This window comes from Staurois parvus, unplaced genomic scaffold, assembly GCF_062004578.1.
Source record: "Staurois parvus isolate SC_StPar_1 unplaced genomic scaffold, SC_StPar_1.0 ptg000118l, whole genome shotgun sequence".
Classification (NCBI taxonomy): domain Eukaryota; kingdom Metazoa; phylum Chordata; class Amphibia; order Anura; family Ranidae; genus Staurois; species Staurois parvus.
The window spans coordinates 3251064-3278551 of record NW_028317914.1 but is presented as its reverse complement, the minus strand read 5'-3'; the positions used below and the strand labels follow the sequence as shown (position 1 = coordinate 3278551).

The window sequence follows — 27488 nt, the reverse complement described above, 5'->3', positions numbered from 1 at the left end:
GCCACGCCCTTCCGGACAGAACGAACAATATACACAATTAACAGCAATGAGTATAATATAGTTTATTACATGACCTATATACATAAATAGTGATACAAAAAATATAATATGCATAATTCTGGTTTCATTATCTCATTAGGCCAATCTACTTTTAACATTTGGATTTTTCGTTCGTGTTTACGAAGATTTTGGGGACATAAACATCTGGGTCATCTTCTGTTTCCGCTCATGCATGATAGCGCTTGATAGATTTTTTTTGTACGACCGTCATACCATCGCATAGAAAATCAGTCGTTTGTATGCGAAACGACCAAATTTTTCACTGTTGCTCAACCGGATTTTTTCGTTCACAATATCGTTATCGGTTAAAATATCCTGCTCATCAACGAAGAGAAAATCGTTCGATCAGTGGTTCCGTGAAGTTTTTCATACGCTTTTCTTATGTGTACGGGGCATTAGGGTGCCTCACTTTCCAAAGTTGCAAGTTCTTCTGGAGCGGGGTGTCATTGCTCCATTCCCTGTGACAGAACAGTTCCAAGAGTTCTACACTAACCTGTTAGGGTTAACTAAAAGGGGGTATCCCCTTACCCAAATTGTATGTCAAGGCCCTATATGTCTTCATTCTGGCCTAGAAATTCTGCATGGAATCCACCTGGTCTGTAATAGTCCCCCCCTTATCAGGGATCTTTCTGGTCTCTGTGAACATCAAGGAAACATACCTGCAGGTGCTCTTTTTTCCAGCTCAGTTCCTTGCTTTACTGTGCGCCCTCGGCAGTTCCAGTTTGTGGCGCTGCCATTTGGCCTGTTTTCTGTACCTCAAGCAATTCACCAAGCTGGCTTGTTGGCAGGTTGGCCTATGTACTAGCTTTTCTGTGCTCCTAGGGCATCCAAATTGTATGATATCTAGATGGCATGGGCTCCGGCAGACAACGTAGCCTGGCCTTTCCAGGCATTGCTAAAGTTCAATTAGGTCCTGAACATTGAGAAGTCGACTGTAAATGATTCATTGATTGGAACATCTAGGTTTTATCACAGACACAGCTCAAGCCAGAGTTTTTCTTCTCTAGGAGAAATTTTAAACTCTCTGCTTCCAGACTTGTGATCTTCAGTTCAATAGTGGCTTGACATTTTTTGGGGGGCTTATGGTAGCCGCCTTCAAGGTATTCCTATTTTACCAGTTTTACTGTGCCCCTCAATTGACAAGAAAGAAAATAAGGTTTTTGTACTTAAAAATCTATTTTTTGCACTCCATTGAGAGATCGAGGTCCCACCCCTCACAAATCTAAGGCATGCTGAGAGTAGGAGTTGTTATACATGGCCACTTTTTTGGGGGGGGGGGAGTCGCAACAGTCTGCATTCCTGTATCCTTTAACAGACTTCAAGAAATAGATTTTATGATAAGTACAAAACCTATATTATTTGTTGTAAATCCCCAAGACCTCTAGGAGAAGACTGATTGTCACACTCATAGACTGACCTAGGGGCCAAGATCTCTTCTCTTGACTGATTTTAAGGAATTGATCTTTCAAGTACACAGTCTGTAAAACATTGTGTAGCATAGCCTATATTGAAGATGATCTATCTTAAATTTTTATTGAAAAGATCAATTTTCATATCGGAGGGGTTGCCATCCTGAAGGGATTTTCCACTTCTAATAAAAGAACAACTTCAGCTGCAATGGACACTTTTCATTCTTCCAGTCAAACACTGCTCTGGCAGCCTGCTATATAAGGCACTTTTCAGCTATCTAGGGAGAGAGCCATCATCATTCCAACAGTAGAAGGCAATAACGCCAGCTCTTGATAAAATTATGAGTTAGAAAATGGAGTTCACTTATGAATTTTTAATATGAACATTTTTTATTGAAGAATCTTGTCGTTTTTCCTTGTGGGTTAAGATAAAAATGTTTTTATTTTGAAGATGAATATCAATGTAAGGAAATTGAAGATGTCATTCTGTTGAATATTTTATCTTCTTTCCATGCAGACACATAAATCTGCATTAGGTCAATAAAAACAGGTAGCTTCACGGTGATCCGGGCGCACGAAGGGCTGCATAGCTTTAACAATGCTCTTTTCATTATGAAAATATTCATAAATTGCTTTTCATGTTTGTATAAAGTACCCTCCCCCTTCTTTGAGTTTATGGGGGGGGGGGGAATATATTCTAAAATAAAATTGGAGCCAGTGAAATGGTAGACTTCAGCTTTCTTTTGCATACAAAACAAAGTAAAGACGGTGTGTTAAATAAAACATTGCTTGTGGGGAGAGATACCAATCTGCATATTTCAAATGGATGGCACTCGACACAAAATAGTTATACGGCAAATTGTTCACCCACATTAACGTGCTGTGGACAGGCTGCTGCTTGCATGCTAATACTTATGTTTTGCTGAATCAGCAATTTAACCCTGTGTTCTTGGCTCCTCACTGGATAAATGCTTGATAAGGGAACTCTTCATAGCAAGGAGCATTACAATGTACTGCAGATGTCTATACACTGCCATGCTGAGGTTTCTCACTGTTCTTAAGTTCTCAATCTTTTTAGAATGTACTTGTATTTATTTTAAATCGTCAATTTGTGAATTTATTTGTCACTTGCATGGAGTAATGAAAGTAGTTTCCTAGTCATACAGTGCAGGACACGGGATCTTTGTCTTAGACTGTGTGTTAAATGTAGTTACCCTCAAGTGATTAGACACTGGTAAAGCAGAACTGCAGGGACATTCCTCTATTTAACTACTCCCACTCCCAGCTAGCCTCAGCTGTTTGCTAGTGTTCTTACGTGATGTACCTTTTCTTTTTACTGAGGGAAGCTTTAATCTTTCCTGTGAAAGTTTTCTCTGCATAGAGATCATAGATAACAACAGGGGTCACAAGCTGTCCCTTCAGTCTGTTCTCCTATGTTGGTTTTTGACTTTGCCCTTGAGGCAGACATAAGGTGGCTGAAAGAGTCCCCCTCTCCTTCTGAAGAATCGATCAGGATGAGGCACCTTTAGTTAAAATTTCATCTGCAGTTAAGGATGCTTTAAAACAGCCAGAGTCTTCACTCCCAAATGTCTCCTGCATAGGATCCCTACAAATATGCAATTATATGGTGGCTGAAATCACCTTGGGCAGCTATTCACCTTGCTTCATACAAAAATGGATGGTCCTTGTTGTGGACCCTACCATCTCTTTTCTTAAGATGCTTTCGGTCTCTGAAGAGGATAATCCTTTGTTCAAGGATCTGGTGGATATAAGATTTAAGGGCCTCTTAACGGCCCTTTTTTTCTTAATAGGCCCCAACACGCAACCTGCAGTTGCTTCCGTTGCAGTTTGCCAAACCCTTACTGTCTGGACTGAGCAAATACCCTAAGACCCTGCCTTCATACTTCTGGATACTTCCAAACACCAACAACTAGAACTTTTACCTATGGCCTTACTCTACTGCGGCATGGCTGATATGCTCTGCCAAATCTCCAGGGTGACCCCTATCTCTGTTCATATGAAGAGGATTGTTTGGCTCAAATGCTGATCAACTGAACTACTGTGCATGAAACTCCTGGAGTGTGTGCTCTTTGAAGGAGAGAGCTTGTTTTGTCCCTCTTTGGATAAGTACATTAAAGAGACCACAGGGCGCAAGAGTACTCTCCTCCCCCATAAAAAGAAGGCTTTCATTTCCTTGGGTAGACCCTTTTACTACAGAGTTTTATGCAAACATCCTTTTCATCCCTCTCTGACATTCTGTTCCAAACCAAATCCTGAAACAAACTTTTGTCAGAAAACATGATCCTCCAAGCCAGCAAAACCTGGCTCCAAGCTCTTTTCCCAGTGAAGGAGCATCTTCACTTGTCAAGGTAGGAAGGGGAGGGGGTGGAGTCTGTCGGCATTCTTGTCCAAGAGTTTCAAATGTCTAATTCCAAAGTGTAATTTTAAGGGCCTACAAACTGGACTTTCTCACACTACTTCTTCAATGCTTTATGCTGTCAAATTTTCCACTCTCCCCAAAAAAATGGGAGGACCTTCATGCTGTTCAGCTGATCCTTTCACAGTGGATAATTTCCCAAGTCTTCAGCAAGGAATGCTTTCAAGGTTTCTACTCAAACCTTTTCACAATTCCAAAGCCAAATGGAGGAGTTTTACCCATTCTGACAAAACTCACAACTTGTTCCTATGGGTTCAAAAGTTTCAGATGAAATCAGCCACATTGGTTATTGCCTTCATTCTTCTGGGGGATTTTCTGGCTTAAAGCGGAACTTCACGCTCTCAATCAATATTTAATATCTTTAATGCTTATTCTGTTAGCATTAGTAAATAGATAGGAAAGTATATCATATGTACATGTTTTAAACTTTTTTTTTTAACATTTCTTTAGCTGCTTCCTGTTTTAATACCTAGGCAAATGATGGCATACATCCCAGGAGTGTTCAGGAGGGGAGCAAGGGTTTTCTCGGCGTAACACACACTCCTGCCTGCATGCCTGAGCTAGGGGCAGATGCATTCCAGGAAGTAAATGCTGTATGAATCCGCTCTTACTCAAAATGGCCATGGACAGAAATGCTAGGTTGGTGTTTTTAAAAGTGATTTCTTAGCAAATTGAAGCATGGAAAAATGGATGGATGGTTGTGTTTTGCTTTTAATTTGAAAAATTAATTAAATGGCATTTTTGGTTTGTGGTGCTCATATACAGTGTAGTTCTGCTTTAGGTAGACAATCCGGGATGTTTACTTGCACAATCCCTTCTTTCTTCCTCATCAACACTTTTCACATTTTGCACTGGGCGATCAGAATTACCAATTTGTCACCTTTCCCTTTTAACCTGTCCACTGCTCCCTGGGTTTTAATGAAGGTGCTTGTTCCAGTCTTAGCCATGCTCTGTTGCCAGGACATGCATGTTGCGGGTTACCTGGACCATCTTCTACTAAAGGGTCTGTCCTCCTTATCCCTGTTGGCCATTGTCCAGCGGACAATGCAGACTGTGAATGGCTTAAAAGGAAATTGGACTTGATCCTCTCTTGGGCTGAATTAGATGTTCGAGCCCTTTTGCTATCCACATCTTGATCGCAATTGATCCTCTGGACACTCAATGGTATCAGTTCCACCTGTTGAATGCTTTTCTGCAATCCAGAATCTCCACCATCTGCTCCGTAGATGGAGGGAGTCCCAGATTCTCATTGCACTGAACTGACCCAGGAGGATGTTGTATTTGAACATACTTAGACTTTTGGCTGTTGAGTCCCAGATCCTAAGGGGCAGGGTTTTATCAGATTTAGTCATCCCTACCCTTTTGAAGGCTAAGAAGTTAGGTTCATGGAACATCTACCATCGCACCAGGAATGCCTATTTTGTCTATTGCAAGGATAAGAAGCTCCATCCTAGGGAGTATGATGCATCTTCTCCTTCCTGCCTTGGGTACCTTTTTTAAAGGGAAAAATCTACTTTCAAAGACCATTAGCCTCTCATTTCTTAGTTAAGGCTTTTGTTCTGAGCTTTGCACAAATCTCTCCTCATGTGTTAACCAGGTTCTTTTGGCCCTTCAGAGGCTGCCCTTTGAACCTTTTGGGTTATCTGACCTAATTCACAAGGCAGTCTTCCTTATTGCTATCACCTCTATGCAGAGGGTCTCTGAATTGGCAGTGTTATCCTGTTAATAGCCCTTATTAATGTTACACAAAGATCAGATTGCCCTAAAGCCAAGAGCCTTTTTTTCTCTCTAAGGTGAGTTTCTCCTTCCACCTCAACCAGGACATTAGCTAAAAACCAAATACTAATGACAAGAACGCGCCGCCCCATATAGTGAATATCTTAATTTCATTCCATTGATTTACTAGGAAGCTGCCCCTTTTAAATGCACCTTGACACTCTAGATCTAAACAAAAACCAATAATCATTGGCGCTCACCTTTACAATAACAAGTAAATAAATAAATCTGCAATGGTTATAATAAAGTTCAAATAATATTTGATAGAAAAGTCCCCATCCACCAAATTCTTGTGTATAAACTCAGAAATGGAGTGACCAAATCATCTTAATATTCCAGCAGTGTTCCACCAACGTGCTCAGCTTAATTGTGCACTCACCAGATTTCCTCCACCACCAAGTGGTCAGTGTGCCTTGAGTGATAGATCCTCTTATCAGCCTCAATTAGATGTTTATTTCTCATGCAGAATTTCCAAAAAAGTGTCCTCATAAGCATTCATTGATGCACCTCTTCCAGTATTGCTAATTGCTCTCAGAGAGAAGCCAGAAAGGAAATGTATGTAGTGTGTAGTATCTTTATTTAAAAAACACAAGAAAAACATATACAGTATATGCACTCACATGAATCTGGTGCCATGAAGGGCACCACCATGTACAGCCCACCAAAGGGAACCTTACCCCAGTATTGTAGCCAGTGTGCCTTCCAGCAACCGGAAGTGACGTAGCGGGAGGACTGGAAATGCATTGAGGCTGAGCCGCTCACGTCATTTCCGTAAGCACACCCACTATGTTTAGCACAACTTATGAAATAGATTTAATTAAAATTCTTGTGTATCATCATCTTCTGTGTCCTGGAACAAAACTTTTTCCTCACCCCCCCCCCCCCACCCACTAAACTGGGTGGGCTAAAGGGAATGACCTGTGTGGGGCTTTTTTTTCTTCTTAACTTGTGCTGCATATTTTTAAGCCTGAAGATCTCCTAGCTTATATTTGAAGGTATCTTTTCTTGAACATAAGTAGTCTGATACTCTGTACAGCTGAAAATTTTGGAGGGGGTTCTTTTTTCTTCTGTTTTGGCATGGTCCTCTTCTTGAACCTGAATGTCTTAGGCTGGTCCTGGATGGTCTAGTTGTTGAGGGTAGTTTTTGACTGCCCTTTATGTATCCCTTTATGTGATTGTACCTGTTGTTCTTTCTCTTTTGTACTTTTGACAAAACTTTCTATATTTATATCATAGAAACAAATTCTGGTGTTTTCAGGTTAGGTGCTCATGATTAGAACCTCCTTGGGGAATATGCAGGTAGAACCTTATTTAAACCTCCAGTATCTAGAGTCTGGTGTTCTCATTGCTATTGGCAAGTCATTGGCATCACCTCACCAAGAACTTTCGAAGGCCCTGAGGGAAAAAAGGTGTGGATGCCTGTCTGTCTGGCCAAGAATTTAAAAAGTCTACAAGGAGCATAGAAATTAAACTAATTCATCGAGGATGAATGGATAGTCAAGACTGATGGACAAGTCATTTCTGCTGCAGGGGGGAATACTAGCTTTTGATGTCAAAGGTGTGCTTTATTCAATTTCCATAAGGTGTACTTTCACATGGCTGTATATGGAAGGCCGCCATATTATAAGGTTGATTCTCACCTCACGTGCCCTTTATGGCCAAAGGTATGTAGACACACCTACTAAATTCTTTTTAGTTGTTTCCAGTGAAGCATCATACTGTCATGCTACAGATTAGAGTAATAGGGAGTCAAACTCCATTTGGGCTGCATCAGCATTATGGTTTTATCTGTAAGACTATATTATTATTATTATTATTATACAGTATTTATAAAGCGCCAATAGTTCGCTCAGCGCTGTACATTACAAAGGGGGACAGAACATGTGACAGAACAATACCAATACAATGCAAAACATGAGGGGATCGAGGGCCCTGCTCTTTCAAGCTTACAATCTAGGAGGGAGGGGATGGTGGCACAGGAGGAGATAGCTGTGGGGGATGGAGTGGTAGGAAGAGTGGAGGAGGTCGGCAAGTTAACAGGGGGCGGGGTAGGCTTCCCTGAAGAGATGGGTTTTCAGGGTGCGCCTAAAGGAGAGGAGAGTAGGTGATAATCTGATGGGTTGGGGCAGGGAGTTCCAGAGGATGGGTGACACCCTGGAGAAGTCCTGGAGGCGGGCATGGGAGGAGGAGACCAGGGAACTAGAGAGAAGGAGGTCTTCTGAGGAGCGGAGTGTGCGTGCTGGGCGGTACTTGGATATTAGGTCAGTGATGTAGTTCGGGGCAGTATGGTGGACAGCTTTGTACGTCAGCGTTAGGATTTTGAATTTGATCCGTTGCGCAATCGGAAGCCAGTGGAGGGATTGGCAGAGGGGGGTGGCGGAAACGGAGCGGTTGGAAAGGTGAATGAGTCTGGCAGCCGTATTCAGGATGGACTGAAGCGGGGATAGCCAGCGGCGAGGCAGGCCAGTGAGGAGGGAGTTGCAGTAGTCGAGTCGCGATATGATGAGGGAGTGGATGAGCTGTTTAGTGGTTTCTGGAGTTAGGAACGTGCGGATTTTGGCGATGTTGCGGAGGTGGAGTCTGCACAAGTTTGTTAAAGAGTGGACTTGGGGCTGGAAGGATAGGTTGGAGTCCAAAATGACACCAAGTACTCTGGCCTGCGGGGCGGGTTTGATGGTGGCGTTGTTGGACATGATGGAGAAGTCAATGGGGGGTGGTGTCCGGGCTGGAGGGAAGACAAGAAACTCGGTTTTGGAGAGGTTCAGTTTAAGGAAGTGGAGCGACATCCAGTCTGATATGTCGCTCAACAGGTGTGTGATTCGGGCGGAGACCGAGGGGGTGAGGTGGGGGGTTGAGAGATAGATTTGTGTGTCGTCGGCATAGAGGTGGTAGTTGAAGCCGTGAGAGTGTATGAGTTGGCCAAGGGAGGAGGTGTAGATGGAGAAGAGAAGGGGCCCGAGGACAGAGCCTTGAGGGACCCCAACAGAGAGGGGGAGTGAGAGGGAGGTGGTGGCATTATAGGTAACGCTGAAAGAGCGTTGTGACAGGTAGGATGAGAGCCAGGAGAGAGCAGAATCTCTGAGGCCGAGGGAGTGTAGTTTTTTGAGGAGGAGGGGGTGGTCGACTGTGTCAAAGGCCGCAGAGAGGTCAAGGAGTAGGAGCACTGAATAGTGGCCATTAGCTTTGGCGGTTAGCAGGTCGTTGGAGAGTTTGAGTAAGGCAGTTTCGGTGGAGTGTAGGGGACGGAAGCCGGACTGTAGGGGATCGAGGAGGTTGTTGTCGTTGAGGTGAGAGCATAGGCGGGCGTAGACCAGGCGCTCGAGGAGTTTAGATGTAAATGGGAGCAGGGAGATGGGTCTGAGGTTGTTCGGGTCATTGGGGTCCAGGGAGGGCTTTTTAAGTATGGGGGTGATGTGTGCATGTTTCAGAGGGGAAGGGAAAGTGCCGGAGGAGAGGGAGAGATTGAAGATGTGGGTGAGGGAGCATAGGATGGAGGGGGAGGGAGGTTGTAGGAGTTGTGTGGGGATAGGGTCAAGGGGGCAGGTGGTGAGGCGGGCATCAGAGAGGATCTTGGAGACTTCTTCGATGGTAGTAAGGTCAAAGGTGCGGAGTGTTGGGGGAGCTTCAGTATGAGGAATGTAGGGTGGGGTGGGAGAGGAGGTCAGAGCAGTGGTGGGGCCGTGGGAGAGGGGTGTAGAGGGGGTAGCTGAGTGAGGGGGAAGGGGGTTGGAGGGAGTTTGAGCAGCGACGAAGTCCCTGTGGGTTATGTCGAGGGGGAGGGGGGATGAGGGGGTAGCTGTGTGAGAGGGGACGGGTTGAGAAGGCGTGTGAGTTGCAGCAATGTCCTTGCGAATTGTGTCAATCTTGTTTTTGAAGTGATTGGCAATCTCAAGGGCAGTGAGTGAGGTGCTGGGTGGAGGTGGGGGTGGCGAGAGTAGAGAGTTGAAGGTGGAGAAGAGTCGGCGAGGATTGGAGGAGTGGGCCTTGATGAGGGTCAGGAAGTAGGCTTGTTTGGCAGTATGGAGGGAGGAGGTGTAGGTGTGGAAGGCAGATTTGTATCGGGTGAAGGCTTGTTGGGATTTGGTTTTGCGCCATAGTCGCTCCAGGGCACGACTGTATATAAATGTATCTACTCTTTATCATACTAATAATTGCCTCTGCATTTGATTATTACTGGTTTTATTAATAACTTAAGACTTAAGTTGTGAAGGGCAGGTGGAGACAGGCATGGAGCACACTCACACTCCTGTAGCAGATGATGCGAGTCTGCAAAGGTTTGCACACTGCTGGTATCATCATGATTCTGCCATGGTGTTCTCTCTGAGCAGTCTCCAGCAACGTTTCTTGTTGATACCACCAGTGTTGTACGACCCTCCTTTTCAGCTGGCATAGAATTGAATTATTCCCATAATATTTATAAGCAGTTGTCCACAGTATCCCCAACCCCCTTACATCAGATGTCAAGAGTCCCCCACCCTCTCTTACATCACAGTGCACCCCATTATCTTGTGCTGCGCAAAGAGACTTCACAGAGAGGCGCAGGATCTGTAGTTCACAAATTCCTGCAGCTGCTCCAAAATCTCGTAATTGTTTCTAAATGAGATGTCCAGCAAAGTCATATAGGTGTGATGTCTAGGGTATCCTCATACATAGCCATATAGTGTAATTTCAGAAGTCTTGAAAGTTCTACTGTTTTTTATTCTTTGTAGTTGCTGCCATATTGTGAATTATGTGAAAGCCATGACCTGGACCTGGCCTTCTCTAGCTCATAGTTGAGACAGCAAGCAAAGGGGTTGCTTTTGCATAAGGGAAGAAGACATTTAATTTTTTAACCCAACTCTCATTGACCTATAGCAGGGGTAGTCATTCTATGAGACCAGATATTGGCTGTGCATAGGTAAGACGGTAGTAAAACACATAATGGACACCTCCACAGAGATGGTGCAAAGACGCTGATAATTCTTCATATATGTGTATATATTCATACTTGTCATGCAAAGAATGTCTGCAATAGAACAGGTTCTGATCCTTTTTTTTTTTTTTTTTTTCTCTCGAGTCGTCAGGAAAATATATATATTGGTGTTTGCAATAACACCATACATGGTTGCAATAACACTGTACATCAGTGTGCTTACTTTTAGTATTTTTTAATGAAGAAATTACATGACGGTTCCACTGTGTGTAGAATGCTCCTGGAAGGAACTTACTCAAGTCATCTCCATTGTGAAACTTGCGGTAATGCACTGTTTTCAGTATTTGTCTTCAAGCTTCTGTAGAAGTGTGTTCCAACACTAAGGGGAAATTGTAACACAGTATAACACAACATTAAGTCAGTAGAATAATAAGTGGGCCAAAAACGTGTATGATGACAAAATGCACTTTGTACTTTTATGTGCCATAACACATTCACATTCTACTGAGAACAGCTACAAAAGTCCGCATTGATAGAAAATCTATTTTGAATGTCTTGCCCTGTGTATAAATTACAATCCAGACAGCCATGAAAATTGGCTTAAAGCAGTATTAAACCTAAAACCAAAATTGTGATATGTTGCATCTTACCAATCATTAGATGTAGTAACTTAATTGGCTTGCATTTTTTAGGCTTTTGTCACCTGGTGATTTGGCCAGTAACACACCTATATTAGCATGCCCCCACTGTCAATGAAGCACCTTTGGACTGAAGCATTGTTAATCTGGGGGGAGAGGAGTGTTAGATGGAGGAACAGATTTAGATTTACCAAAGTGAAGCTAAACTCCAGCACACAAGCAGTTAAAGCAACAGTTTTTTTTTCTTTTGGGGACAAAAGGTTTTACATGAATAAATAAATTGATCATTGTAAGCACTCCTGTCAGTGGTAAATGGCTTGGCTTGACACTCACAGGAGAGCTTGTTCTGTGGAAAAACAACTGATTTACTGGCCAGATCACCAGGTGAAAATTTAAAAGAAAACACCTAAATAAGAAAACTAATGCAGCCAATACATCTAAATTGGTAAGCTGCGATTTGATACTTGTTTTTTTCGTTTAATACCACTTTAAGCTCACCTGCAATTTATTGTATAAATCATTAGCTGACTTTCCTGACTAGCACAGTTAAAATATTTTTAAATCTGTCATGAGTGAAATATGTAGGCTGTTCCTTAAAATGCTGGTAGCTGACAGCCCAACTTAAGGAATCCCTTCAAGTAAGATCGGACCATAATGAAACTTTAGTATATAGAGAACGATCCGTTCAGTCAAGTCTAGATACCAGCAAGCTTTGTTGGACCTTATGAGTAAGTACTGATGTGTCAACATTGTCAAAGCACAATGAAAGACTTACTGCTGTTTGTTTTTTTGGGGGGGGGGGTTGCCAGTGGTTTGAAAAAAAAATCTTAGTGGCATCTGGACTTGGCTAAACAGACCTTAAAGTAGAATTGTAGGCATTTTTTCCCCATTTTCCCATTTTGAGTAGAGAAAGAGAGGGTTTTATAACCCCTCTAAGTCTGTGATCCATTGGGGATTTTTCCCTTCATATCCTGTCCCTGAGCTAAAACAAGAAGTGAGGGGGAATCCAGTGGGGCCCCTCAGCTCAACAGAACTAGAGTCCCCATTAGATTACTTCCCCTCTATTACTTTTCTATGGACAGCCCAAAATGTGGGATTTTCTTTTACTTTCACTTCCAATGATAATGGTAAACAAGACAAATAGAGAGGGCTAATCTCCTTAATGGGACAGAGACAGCAATAAAAAAGGTGCTCTAATCCACCTCCACTCAGTCCAAAACTAACAAAAATAGTTTTGCCTTTAGTTATACTTTGAAGTGTATGTAAACCCAAATACAAAAATGTTAAAGTGGTTGTAAAGTCTGAAGGTTTTTTACCTTCATGCAGTCTATGCATTAATGGAGGTGGTGGACCTTTCATTAAGTAGCCCGTCCTCCATTCATAGATCACTGTTCATTCATGGAAGGTTCTATGAGAGGAGGAGGTGAGCAAAAAGGGGCGGGCATAGTTGACACTTGATGAGTGCCTGTCACAAGTCCAGCATTGGTTTTAACCCCTATAACACCACAAGATTACAGCTGTGAAGTATAGGAGGAGGGGCTGAGGGCTTTGTATTTCCACTACTGTAGCCAACACCAGCACAAGGCACACTTCAGATTAAATGTACGTAACAGCCCATGTCCTGATTTTTAAAAAAATTGAACTAACCTTTATTGTCCCCTTCGGTTAAGTGCTGGGGGAGAGAGCTGACTTTGTAGTATGCTATTTCACTTACAACCCCAAGAAAGTCTCCTACAACTGGATGTCTAAGAGGTTTTTTTAACACCATTGAAAATTAGGTAATGTTTTTCAAACATCAAGGAAATTTCTGCACCAGATGTCCGTTGTACTGATATACTGCTGCTTGGCTTAAATTGGAAAACATCTAGCCCAAACTCACTTCTGACCTTTCACGTACACCCACTTGTAGGCGATGACCTGTCTCCCAGGCAAAGGTATTTTCCCTCAAACACACAGAACTACTAAGAAACTGGTCATTGTAGGCAGCTTTCAAGTACCAAAAAAACAAAAGCACTTCCTACTTTTTTTTTTTTCTTGGCCAAGGTGATGGAGGACATGAACTGGTAGCAACTATATACATTTTGCAGCTGTCCTTCTATCTGTTGTAGATGTGCGGTATGCAATATGTTTAACTTCTTTACTCATTTTAAATAATACACAGGATTTATTGGACAAAGTAGTGTAAACATCTGATCATTTGATACTCACATTTTAATATATTTGTACTGTGTTCTCCCTCTAATCAAAACTGTTGTAAAGGAAGTAAAACCAATTCTAAAAAATAAAATTTTTCTAAGTAATTTCCTGTTTTTTAGAAGTTTACTTTTCTGAAAAATTGATGACTAAATTTGTCATCACAGTGAATTTTAACCATGTAGGCATTTCATATGTTGCTGTGTACACAGCATCAGACAAGGCTGACTATTATCACGAGTCAGGTGGACAAGCGGGTCTTTTCTTACCTTCCAAATCCAGCCACAGTTATAATAGATACACCCTGTAGACTGCACCACCTGGAGTAAAGAATAGAGTGTCACTGCCTTTGCAGCCAATTCTCTTCCATCGCTCACACAAAATGAAATCCTGACACAAACAAATGTTATACAAATAGCCATATATGCCATCTACACACCTCAAGGACCCATAGTAGTTATGCCAGAAAGTGAGCTGTTAGCACTTGAAAAGGTAATGGTGCCTTATCTTTAAATGGGCCTCCCATAAATATATAAAATACTGTATAAATACAGATTCTGTTATATAGGTGAAACTCGAAAAATTAGAATATCGTGCAAAAGTTCATTTATTTCAGTAATGCAACTTAAAAGGTGAAACTAATATATGAGATAGACTCATTACATGCAAAGCAAGATAGTTCAAGCCGTGATTTGTCATAATTGTGATGATTATGGCTTACAGCTCATGAAAACATTCCACAATCTCAGAAAATTAGAATTTTACATGCAATCAATAAAACAAGGATTGTACATAGAACAATATCGGACCTCTGAAAAGTATAAGCATGCATATGTACTCAGTACTTGGTTTGGGCCCCTTTTGCAGCAATTACTGCCTCAATGCGGCGTGGCATGGAAGCCATCAGCCTGTGGCACTGCTGAGGTGTTATGGAAGACTAGGATGCTTCAATAGCGGCCTTCAACTCCTCTGCATTGTTCAGTCTCATGTCTCTCATCTTTCTCTTGGCAATGCCCCATAGATTCTCTATGGGGTTCAGGTCAGTCGAGTTTGCTGGCCAATCAAGCACAGTAATCCCACGGTCATTGAACCAGGTTTTGGTGCTTTTGGCAGTGTGGGCAGGTGCCAAGTCCTGCTGGAAAATGAAGTCAGCATCCCCATAAAGTTTGTCTGCGGAAGGAAGCATGAAGTGCCCCAAAATCTCCTGGTAGACGGCTACGTTGACCCTGGACTTAATGAAGCACAGTGGACCAACACCAGCAGATGACATTGCTCCCCAAATCAACACAGACTGTGGGAACTTCACACTGGACTTCAAGCATCTTGCAGTGTTTGCCTCTCCATTCTTCCTCCATACTCTGGGTCCTTGGTTTCCAAATGAGATGCAAAAGTTGCTCTCATCAGAAAAGAGGACTTTGGACCACTGAGCAACAGACCAGGTCTGTTTTTCTTTAGCCCAGGTAAGACGCTTCTGATGTTGTTTGTTGTTCAGGAGTGGCTTGACAAGAGGAATACGACATTTGAAGCCCATGTCCAGTATCCGTCCGTGTGTGGTGGCTCTTGATGCACTGACTCCAGCCTCAGTCCACTCCTTGTGAAAGTCCCCAACACTTTTGAATGGCCTTTTCCTGACAATCCTCTCCAGGCTGTGGTCATCCCTGCTGCTTGTGCACCTTTTTCTTCCACACTTTTCCCTTCCACATAACTTTCTATTAATGTGCTTTGATACAGCACTTTGGCAACATCCAACTTCTTTTGCAATTACCATTTGAGGCTTTCCCTCCTTATGGAGGGTGTCAATGATGGTTATCTGCACAATTGTCAGGTCAGCAGTCTTTCCCATGATTGTGATTCCTACTGAACCAGACTGAGAGACCATTTAAAGGCTCAGGAACCCTTTGCACGTGTTATGGCTTAATTAGCTAATTAGAGTGGGACACTTTGAGCCTAGAATATTGCACCTTTCCACAATAGTCTAATTTTCTGAGATTGTGGATTTGGGGCTTTCATGAGCTGTAAGCCATAATCATTACAATTATGACAAATCACAGCTTGAACTGTCTTGCTTTGCATGTAATGAGTCTATCTCATATATTTCACCTTTTAAGTTGCATTACTGAAATAAATGAACTTTTGCACGATATTCTAATTTTTTGAGTTTCACCTGTATCTGGGCAATGTGTATAAAGTGTTGTAATCTTATTCTCCCTATTGCACATGCATACAGGCTTCTCAACTAAATACATTGTCATTGATTTGTACAAAACTGGGCACACATTATTTTTACAGATTCAAATTGAATTGTATGGTTGTATTTGGAATTGGTTAGCTTCAAATGCCCCACCCCAAAAAAAAATCATTAAACCTTCTAAATAATGGGAAAAAATAGTTTTCTTTATTTGTGACAGTCAGACCTTTCATCCCTGTGATAAGAATGAACTCTATGAAAAGTCTGTAATACAAAGGCAAGCCATAAACAGAGCTAATTTCTTTCCTGCAGGAAAAATATTTGCTTGATTCCCCATTAACACAGACCGTGTTAACTGGTGAATCCCTCCCGCTGAGCCATTGTATTCTTTAGACGGGGGAAGCCATCCCTGCCAGGAGAAGACAATGATTGCTGCCAGAGGCTAGCGATATGCACATGTAAAATCCGACAGGCTGGTTGTACCCAAGTTGATCGATCGATCAACTTGGGTACATTCAGCTTGCCCATACATGATTCCAATCTCTGCTGGTTCCTGCTAAACAAGCTGAGATTCAAACAGTCTATGGCCGGCTTAAGTTTGTGATTGCACACTGATCATCTGTGATGAAATCTGGAAGAATGGTAGTGAATACACGTGGGGTTGTTCCACAGTTGAAATATATGTATATGAATGTGAATGTACAATTTATGTCCTTAGTGGTGTTCATGTGCATTATGTACATTGTATATAATGGTTTCTGATAGAAAAAGGAATTCATTTCAAGGAAATGTTCCTGCTGTGATTTTATGTTCAAGGTTGGATTTAAGCAAAGTTGTCTGTCATTGTCTTTCTTTTAAACGAGTACAGAGTCGGAATGCTATTTAGCAACCAGAGCATTTTTTTTACACCAAAATAGTTATTAATTTTTATTCATTCGTAAAAATAAGGAATTTTTTTGTTCATGGCAATATTTGCATAAATGTTTGCTTTCATGGGTATGCCTAATGTATATCTAAACCCAAGCAAAAATGTAATATTGCAGCTTACCAGTCCTTAGATATAATAGAAGCTTCATTAGTTTTCTTTTATTAATGATTTTCTTAATTAGTTTTTCCTTTATTTTCACCTGAAGTGCCTTCCATTAACACACTTTCTCTCCCAAGGTGACAACGCCCACTCACTGTAACTATGGAGGAGCAGCGGTGTTACCCTAGAAATTTAGGACTACAAAACACCTCTTTCGTTACTCATCACATAACAAATAGAGATGTTCTGTAGTTCAGATTACTGAGGATAATGTAACTAATATACTGTATGTAATTAGGGGTCTCCCATGGATCTCTTCAGTGGCCCCTTTTATTCTCTATCTACTCCTCCTCCCTAGCCTCCTATGGTTTTCAGTGCCATCTCCAATGCTGCTGACATTCAAAACTATCTCTTTACTCCTCAGGTCACCCCATCTGTTTCCTCATGCATCACTAATTTTCTGACATATCGACAAGGATCATTTGTATCAGCAAAAGGATTACCGCACAATAAAAAAAAGATAAAAAGATCTTTATTAAATTAGACAGCAAGAACAAATTCTGTTCTGACGTGTTTTGCAGTGGTTTCGTGCAGGGCACAGCGCTTTTTCAAGAATTGAGAAGGCATTATGCCAGGCACAAAACATGTTGGAAAATAATTGAATATCTTCGGTGGAGCAGAGCTGAGCCAACACCTGAGATGAATGTTGAGCCTAATCTCATCTGGAGTGGCATGTGTAGTATTTGATATTGAGAAGGATGTCACACCACTTTCTAAAACTAAACCTTTCCAAATCTCAGCTCATTATATTTCCCCATTTCCGACATTACCGCCAAGACCAGTAGCACAAGAGTGCAATACAGTAACAAAACAAAACACGAGGGGGTCAAGGGCCCTGCTAAGGTGCCAGGTGTAATACTGGATTTTGACCTCTCCTTTCGGCCCTACATCCAATCTCTGTACAAATCTTGCTGCCTTTATCTACATAACATTTCTAGAATACGTGTCTTCTTTATCAGTCATCCCAGAAACCTTCAAATTCACTTCTTTATCACTTGCTTTGCCTTCTAGGACCTCTTCCTTGTTGGTCTACCTCTATATGTACAATTCCCCCTTCAATCTATAGTAAATGCTGCTGCCAGACTCCTCTGACTTACAAACTGATAAGTGCCCACTGTTTCTCGCTGACAATCCCTGAACTGGCTTCCATGCGCCCAACAAATAAAATTCACAATATAAAAACATACAAAACCATCCAAAACTCTGCCGCAGTCTACAGACGTAAGTAAATTTGTTGATGATTCATTAAAAAAAAAAAAAAAACCACAATATTTCTGGAATAACCTGAAATTGACAAAATCAGTATCCATCACTGTTTATTTCATATTTGAGAAAAATCAGACTGCTTTGCATCTGATATTATAAATATTATAAATAATAAAACAAAAGAAAAATGCCAAGGCAAAAAAACAATGGGACACTTAAAGTGGTTCTAAAACGTAAAGGTTTATTGCCTTCATGCATTAAAGCGATACTAAAGGTTAATTTTTTTTTTTGTAAAATAACAAACATGTTAGCTCGAAAGAGCAGGGCCCTTGACCCCCCTCGTGTTTTGTTTCGTTAGTGTATTGTCTCATGTTCTGTCCCCCACTATAATGTACAGCGCTGAGCAAACCTTTTAGTGCTATATAAATACTGTATAATAATAATTACGTTTTGCACAGAGCAGCCCTGATCCTCCTCTTCTTGGGTCCCCCGCAGGCTCCTTGCCCCTCCCTCCTGTCGAGTGCCCCCACAGCAAGCAGTTTGCTATGGGGGCACCCACAGCTCCGTGTGTCCATTCACACACAGCGCCGTGGTGTGGCTCGGCCCCGCCCCCTCTCCTCATTGGCTGACTGGCTGTGATTGACAGCAGCAGGAGCCAATGGCTCCCACTTGCTGTCTCAGCCAATGAGGAGGCAGAGACCCAGGACAGCTGAGGCTGTTGTGCACATTGCTGGATTGCAATGAGGCTCAGGTAAATATTAAGGGGACTGGGCGCACTGCTGCACACAGAAGGTTTTTTACCTTCATGCAAAGAAGGCATGAAGGTAAAAAACCTTGAGCCTTTACAACTGCTTTAAGGTAAAAAAAAAAAACCTTCTGTGTCACAGAATCCCACTCAAGCCCCCTCTTATACTTACCTGAGCCCATTCCTGATCCAGTACTATGCATGAGAGCAGCTGCTATCCCAGCACTGTCACTTCTCACTGGGCAGATTGGTAGCTGTCTATCAAAACCTGTGACGAGGAGGTGGGGCTTAGCCACACTGTGTCAATAGATGCGGACAGCGGCTTTCTATGGAGGCACTTGTCGAAGAGGAGGTGCCAGCAAGGGACCCCAGAAGAGGAGTTTTGGGGGATGCTCTGTACAAATTCATTGCACAGAGCAGGCAAGTATAACATATTATTTTAATTTAAAAAACAAATCTTATCACTTTAACTGCTTTCCATCCACTCTGTAGCAGTAATACTACTACAAGGCAGCACAGGTGCGCAAAATCACATGTATGTATATATATATATATACGTGATTTTGCATTTCAGGGTAGGGGGCATGCGCGCCCTACCTGCGCTTCTATTCGCGGCCTTGGCTGTCATTCACCAGGTGCCGGCCGGCGATTATTCACCGGGTCCCGGTGATCAAGGAGCATTGCCAACAGAGGGAAAGAACTGTAAATTAACAACACAGTTCTCTCCTCTGTCAGCTCCTACACACTGCTATTCATGACTTTGCATTCCAGAGCCATGCAAAGCACTGTTCTTACAGTGAAGCACGCACACAGCGCAAAGTAAAACAGCACGCAGTTAACCCTTTGATCGTCCCACATGTTAACCCCTCCCTGCTCCAGTGCTATTAGTATAGTGTCAGTGCTTTTTATGAGCACTGATCACTGTATTGGTGTCACTGGGGATGTCAGTGACACCAAGTCAGTTCCCCCAGTGTCAGAATGTCTGCCGCAGTCCCGCTATAAAGCGCTGAAAAACAAAATCCCAGTGTCTATACCGCCATTGGTAAACACTATAACTTTCACGTAAACCAATTCATTTCCACATATTGGGATTTTTTGTAGCAAAGACATGTAGCAGAATACATTTTGGTCTAAATTTGCTACTGGACATGTTTAATAGCAAAAAGTCAAAAATATTGTTTTTCTTCTCAAAATTGAAAGTCTTTTTTTTTTTTTTTTTCATTGCGCAAAAAATTAAAAACTGCACAGGCAATCAAATACCACTGAAAGAAAGCTCTATTTGTGGGGGAAAAAAGAACTTAAATTTCATTTGGGTGCAGCATTGCATGATCGCGTAATTGGCAGTTAAAGTGAAGTAGCGCCATAATGCAAAAAAATGGCCTGCTCAGGAAGGGGGGTAAATCCTCTAGAGGGCAAGTGGTTAATTTGATATTTTGTTGCACAACCTTTATAGGCAATCACTGCAAACAAGCAATTTTTGTAGCTCTCAGTGGGACATTGCATTTGCCATCGGGTAGCTTTTTTGCCCAATTTTCTTGAGCAAACTGCTCCAGATGTCTTGGGTTTGAAGGGTGCCCCCACTAGACTGCTTGTTTCATCTTTTTTCATAGATGTTACATAGGATTCAGATCAGGGCTCATAAAAGGCCACTTAAGAGTAGGCTAGTGTTTTGTTTTTAATCATTCTTTGGTATTTTAGCTGTGTGTTTTGAGTCATTATTCTGTTGGAGAACTCCGGTCCAATGACTGAGACAGAGCTTTCTGACACTAGGCAGTAGGTTTCCACTTCCGATAGTCTCAAGGTTTAATTGTCCTCTGCACAGATTCAAGGCACCGCTTCCAGACGCGGCAAAGTAGCTCCAAAACATAACCAAGCTTCCTTCATGTTTCAAAGTATGTATCACCACCCTTTCTTTAGAAACTTAATTTTTTCATCTGTGCTGATGTCACTTGCCAAAAAACTACATTGTCTCATCTGTCAAAGACATTCTCGTAGAAGCATTGTAGCTCCTCACTATGCATTCTAGCAAATTTAAGCCTTGATTCCTTCTGAATCTTCTCCTTTCAATCCACTGCCTCTCAAAACTGATGTACCTTGACCTTGAAGTTCATTTAGTATCTCACATTCACATTATGAATCTGTTTAATCTGGGATTGGTTTTCCTCTTGTGGCCACATGCAGGGAGTTTGGCTACACTCCCATAGACCATCAATGTCTTTTGATGAAGTGAAGTCACAGGAACACCAAGCTGCTTGTGGAGGGTCTTGTAGAATTTATCGTTTTTTAATTTTTTTTTTTTAATAATAGTAAAACTTTATTGAGCGTTTTCAATACCCACTAAAAGTGCACGTGGGAATATAGAGAATTGTCATATGTTACTATGTGACAGCACATTATAGCCTTTATCTTTGACATGCTTGTCTACAATTCTTTCTGATCTCCTTAGACAACTCTCTGTTGCCCTGCCTGGTCCATGTTTGGTGTGGTGCTTACAATACCAGACAGCAGTGTGACAATTTTCCCATTCAAATAGGCTGACTGATTTCAGCGTTGTAGAGGTGTCCTACTAATTACAGAAAATAGTTTGAGGTATCGCTGTGATCCAGTTATTTATAGTCTCTTCTTGGGATACTAACAATTTTCTACTTAGAAACCATTGTATTTGTTGAATAGGTGGTTTGTCTTTGTAAAGAAGGAAGGGCTTAATAATGTCTGTGTGTCACAGCAAAATACTTTTCTTTTTAATTTTTGAAGAACCATAAATTTGGGGTTGGTGGCTACTCAGGTCAGTGAGAACTGGTTCACACTAATGCGGTGAGGGAAACACAGTGAATCCTGTGCATTTCCTGCACCACATTATAATCGCACAGCATCCATACGATCTGGTGCGTGTGTCTTAAATTAACGAACCCCAAAAGAAATCACAAAACGCAGGGTGATTGCCAAAATTTGCATCACATGGATGTGAACACCCATACAATGCAAATCGGGTGCGGGGGGAAAAAAGGGTCCTGCACCTTTTTGGTGTAGATGTGATGCGTTTTGAGCCATACAAAATGTATGGCTCAAATTTCACCCCACAGACATTGCATGTGATTTGCACAGGAATGCGGTAAAGTGTGAACCTAGACTGAACCAGTCCTTCAGGCTGGATCAGCTCTTCTCAGCCAGGGTTCCTCCAAAGGTTGCTAGTAGTTCCTTGAGCAATGAGCAATTTCTATCTCTCAGATAAGTAATCTCTCAAACCAATGATCTTTTCAGCTATCTGTAAATAGAGATTCTTCTTACTGACCACAAATGTATAAAGCATTCTTTTCACTCACAGTAATGTACCATGAGTTATAGATAGAGAACCCCTGCTAGTAGTTACTATAAGACCATACAGTTAATTTAAGGGTTCCTCCATATTAGAAGAGTGAGAAGCCAGACTTGATTCTAGTAATTGGAGCCTAAATTTAGTAAAAAAAAAAAACAACAAATCTGCACAAAGAGCATTACTTACTACCAGTGCTATGTGTCCCTTGTGCTGCTGGCTTCTGTTCTAATTGAAATCTTGCTCCTCTGAACCCCCCCCCAGCCCCTCCACTGTAATTTTCTGATGTGGCAGGGGCTAACAAAGCAGAGGGTCCTGTCATATACACCCATCCAGAGTGCCAACTATGTCCACCTTTTCAGTGCACCTCCTGTATTTGAAGCTGTGCTATAGCTTCTATATACGAGGAACTCTCTGTGAATGGGGGAGGCGGACCTTTCATTCATCTGCCTCTCCTCCATTCATATATCAGAAGGAAGATTTAAACTAAAGCAAAGCCAGCAGCGTAGGGGACACATGACAATGCTAATATGTAATGCCCCCCCCTTTTTTTAAATTAAACTTAGGCTTTAAATGTTTTTTTTTTTTTTTTTTCAAACATTAAAATTCTGAAAATGAACCATCATTACTAGAACCAATATGATCGCCCAACTTTTTAGTACAATTTATTTTTGAGAAGACTGAAAGAAGTAATTGTTTAAATGGTTTGCTACATCCAGGTCTCCCTCAACATACACTATATTACCAAAAGTATTGGGATACCCCTCCAAATAATTGGATTCAGGTGTTCCAATCACCTCCATGGCCACAGGTGTATAAAATCAGGCACCTAGGCATACAGACTGCTTCTACAAACATTTGTGACAGAATGGATCGCTCTCAGGAGCTCAGTGAATCCAAGCGTGGTACTGTGATAGGTTGTCACCTGTGCAATAAGTCCATTCGTGAAATTTCCTTGCTACTAAATATTCCACGGTCAACTGTTAGTGGTATTATAACAAAGTGGAAGCAACTGGGAACAACAGCAACTCAGCCACGAAGTGGTAGGCCAATTAAAATGACAGAGCGGGGGCAGCGCATGCTGATGTGCACAGTGCACAGAAGTCGCCAGCTGTCTGCAGAGTCAATAGCTAAAGACCTCCAAACTTTGTGTGGCCTTCAGATTAGCACAACAACAGTGCGTAGAGAGCTTCATAGAATGGGTTTCCATAGCCGAGTAGCTGCATCCAAGCCTTACATCACCAAGTGCAATGCAAACTGTCGTATGCAGCGGTGTAAAGCATGCCGCCACTGGACTCTGTAGCAGTGGAGACGTGTTCTCTGGAGTGACAAACCAACCTTTTCTGTCTCGCAATCCGATGAACATGTCTGGGTTTGGTGGTTGCCAGGAGAACTGTACTTGCCTGACTGCATTATGCCAAGTGTAAAGTTTGGTGGAGGAGGATTTATGGTGTGGGATTGTTTTTCAGGGTTGTGCTTGGCCCCTTAGTTCCAGTGAAGGGAACTCTTGAGGCATCAGCATACCAAGACATTTTGGACAGTTTTATGCTCCCAACTCTGTGGGACCATTTCGAGGATGGCCCTTCCTGTCCAACATGACTGCACACCAGTGCACAAAGCAAGGTCTATAAAGACATGGATGAGCGAGTTTGGGGTGGAGGAAACTTGACTGGTCTGCACAGAGTCCTGACCTCAACCTGATAGAACACCTTTGGGATGAATTTGAGCGGAGACTGTGAGCCAGGCCTTCTTGTTGGACATCAGTCTCTGACCTCACAAATGTGCTTCTGGAAGAATGGTCAAACGTTCCCATAGACACACTCCTAAACCTTGTGGACAGCCTTCCCAGAAGAGTTGAAGCTGTTATAGCTGCAAAGGGTGAAGCAATTCAATATTGAACCCTGCGGACCCAGACTGGGAGGTCATTAAAGTTCATGTGAATGTAAAGGCAGGCGTCCCAATACTTTTGGCAGTATAGTGTAAGTATTGTGCCCAGTTTACCTTTTAAGGTGATCCCTTTTTATTTTTTCCTTTCATTGCTGATTTACCTAAATAAGGCTTACTAGTTTACCGCTGTCTACTTCACTAGATTTAGCCATTTCTCCCTCTTTCTGTGTGTTGACAGCACTGATAATGTGTTTGGCCTCCTTTTTCTATTTTTATACTTTTTTTTTTTTTTTAAATTAGATACACCTCCAGTTTTCTTGAATCTCCTGTATGCTGTTTTTTTCCCCTTTACTATCCTACCTGCATCTTTAATGTATCATACTGTTCTTTTTTTTTTTTCTTTCCTTTACTCTTACTAATTTGCCTGGCATACAATCTAGTTGCCTCCAGGATGGTAGACTTTAACAGTGCCCACTGATTACTGACTTCTGTTGTTTTACTCCAACCTTTTAATTCATTTTACTGCTAGTGTTTTCCAGTGTCATCCTTGTCCTCAGTTTTGGTCTGAAGGCATGTGCTGTCTGTGCTGGTAATTCATTTTATTCAGGGGATGCCTGTTTCCAGCAGTTGGCAGCCTTTCTCTAGAGATTCTTTGAGAACAGTATAGACACCTTCATTTTTGGCTTCTGACACCAAATGTGTTGAATCTGATTCCTTCTTCGATTTCATATCTTCTCTGCCGTTATAGTGCTGCCGCAGAAAGCTGAATGCAAACAGAGCAGTTTTTTACACTGACCGAGGCATTTGTTGACAAGAGGGGAATAAATGGGACATAAGAGGTTATATTTACAAAGACAGATATTTATTATGTGATCAACAATCCATCACAATAGCTGTGGGTTTTTTTTTGGACTGGGCTCGGAGGGGAGTAATGATCACGTGTTTCATTTTGTTGCTCAGAGATGCTCAAATACCTATGTAAATTAATAATGTTAATGTATTTTAGAAGTACAATTACTTTTTGATGAAAAACTACATTCTTTAGTTATGTATTCTCTTAAACATAATGAAATCACTTTTCCGTTAGGTGTAATTACCTAAAATATATATGCTTTCTGAATTACTGTGTGCTAGCTGAAAGTTGAAATCAGATTTGCAGAAGGATCACCTGCTTTGTATCTAATGGACCCGGGTTATAATGATGTGGGAACATGGCTTTTTATTTGCTTATTTGATTAGCTTATCTGTTTGGCTTTGTTTTCTCTACTTACACTGTGTTCATCTATGAGCAGGTTAGTGGTGGTGCTGTGGCAACTGCACACTCTTCTGCACTGAGTGTCTTGAATGTGGATGCAGTGTGTGAAAAGCTGAAGCAAATTGATGGCATTGATCAGAGTATGTTAGCACAATACACTGCAACCATCCGCAAGGTGAGTTTTAATGCATTATTTTTAATCATTTTAAATTTCAAGTGTATCTATGGCCAAATTGTAAAATCATATATTCATTTCCACGTTATATTTCAATAATTTCTAGTCTACTCCCATTAATTTGAACGATCTTGAAGTTTGTAGACTTTGTGAAGCTCCACACACATTTACCTCCTTGAATTCTGTGACACGTAGTCACTATGCCCTGTGAGTAGGAATTGCTGTGTCAGACCTTTCACAGAGCCTGCCTTCTGAACTACAGAGGTACTGAGAAAATGAGTGTCAGGAGGTGGAGTCCACACAGGAATAACAGTTTGCAGGCAGCAAGGTACCATTGGATAAGTAGTCTTTAGAAACCGAAAGTAAACAGCAGAGGAGAAGCTGCAAAGTATGCAGAGAATCCATGAAGCTGATTAAAGAGATGGCCAGCAGACAGGCAGCATTCAAAATATGAATGGAGATTTTTCATGCAAGCTTATGTTGGTGTGCCAAATACAGCTGTTTACATTACAAAGCTGATGTTATAAAATGAAAGTGTATGCTGTTACCATAGAACCCCCTTATTAAATTTCACACATCTAGCATTCCTTACACTCTAGTAGCAGATTTTTTAGAGGTATTTCTTGTCTATATAAACCACCCTCTCAAGCCAAAAGGAAAGTGGGACATGGGTTCAATTGTGATCCAGTTCCTACAATGCTGAGCCTTCCTTCATCTAGGTGTTAATTATCCTTGGAATAATACATGACCATTTTTAAACGCAACTTTCTCAGCTGTGAAGCCAGTCTGACCTTTGAAAAGCAGTCCCTAAGATATGCCTGCATATACCTTTTGGTTTTGTGACCATTGCAGACCCCAGCTTCAAACTCAGAGCTCCGTTACCCACACACATCACCTAGTACAGAGTCCTGTGTCCTGATCAAGGTGGAGGGATGCTTTGCATCGGGAGGGGGAACATGTCAGTGATACAAGTTCTGGAATTTAATATTGGCATATAGAGAACCACATTTTGGTATTTGGGGTGCTCAGGAGGACACTTTCAAAAAACAAGTTATATACAGTAACTTGGTGCCAGTTCCTTTAGTCAGCTAACTTTATAATAGAGCCAGTTCACATAAATTCCCTAATACGTAAAGTTTATTTTTATTGCAATAAATGTACATTTTCAGTGTCATTATGGAATGAATAGAACGGTTGGATTGCTAGCGTTGTGAACATTTTGCTACTGACAACTATGCCATTGCAGGTAGAATTTATCTTTGCTATCTGAGCTTAAGGCAGAGTTGTCCTGCTGTCACTGACTTCTTCTGTCTCCTCTGCAGGCAAACATCAATGGTCGTGTCCTGGTACAGTGCAGCATGGATGAGCTGAAGAAGGAGATGAGCATGAACTTCGGTGACTGGCACCTCTTCAAGAGCGCAGTAAGGATTCTGCTCTCATTTTTACTTGCTAGGTCTGCTGATTTGTCAATTGACTGACTGCATGTGGTATATTGTAGCTAGTGCTGCTTATTAAAGGCTGGGTCTCAGTGCCTGGCCTGTACCTACTAGCTGTATACTTTTCCTGCATTTCTCTGATTTTGCTTCTTGTCAAATGGAAAGCTTCAATTTGAGAGTACTGTAATTCCTAGTATTGCACTCTTGAAGATTTTATGCATCTCCACTTACTCCTCTCATATTTATCACACCCACCAATCCACGTGCAGTTGCTTACAGATGTATTTCGAATATACAGCCAGTTTATAGTAAGATCCGGCAACAACCTTCATCTATAAAGTCTTCCAGACCCCATTATGTATATTCCCAGCCTAAGCTTTCCAGAGGGCAAAGCTGATTGGTTAGGCTGAAATTTCCTAGACCAGTGCTGGTTTCCCCTAAGAGAGATTATGATTTGTGAAGTCACCCGGAATAACCTCTCCCACCACTCCTAAGTACAACATGGGCATTCTCTTAATGTGTTTTTAAAATGCTCCCCTTTTCATCTGCATTTAAAAAGCAGCACATGTAGTAATTTGTTGCCAGTGCTTAGATTACATGGCTGTATCCAGCGGTACATCTCTTGTTGAAAACTTGTATTGAAACAGATATAGCTTCTGTTAAACAAAACTGATATTTCAGATTTGAGTAGATATCAGGTTAATACACCAATTGACCTCTTCTATTCTCCAGGGGCTTGGTGGCAAAAACTCTGTAGTTGCATTCCCTACT

At 41.7% G+C, this 27488-nt stretch overlaps 1 protein-coding gene across 4 annotated transcripts in view; it reads left to right on the top strand.

The window, feature by feature from the left end:
- KIDINS220 (kinase D interacting substrate 220) overlaps positions 1–27488 on the top strand; it is a 204449-nt gene that overhangs the window by 169866 nt on the left and 7095 nt on the right. For all 4 annotated transcript variants that reach the window (XM_089672018.1, XM_089672017.1, XM_089672015.1 and 1 more), the window contains 2 exons: positions 25144–25281; positions 26604–26702. In XM_089672018.1, the coding sequence (XP_089528144.1) occupies positions 25144–25281; positions 26604–26702 (237 nt within the window). The remainder of the gene's footprint in view (positions 1–25143; positions 25282–26603; positions 26703–27488) is intronic.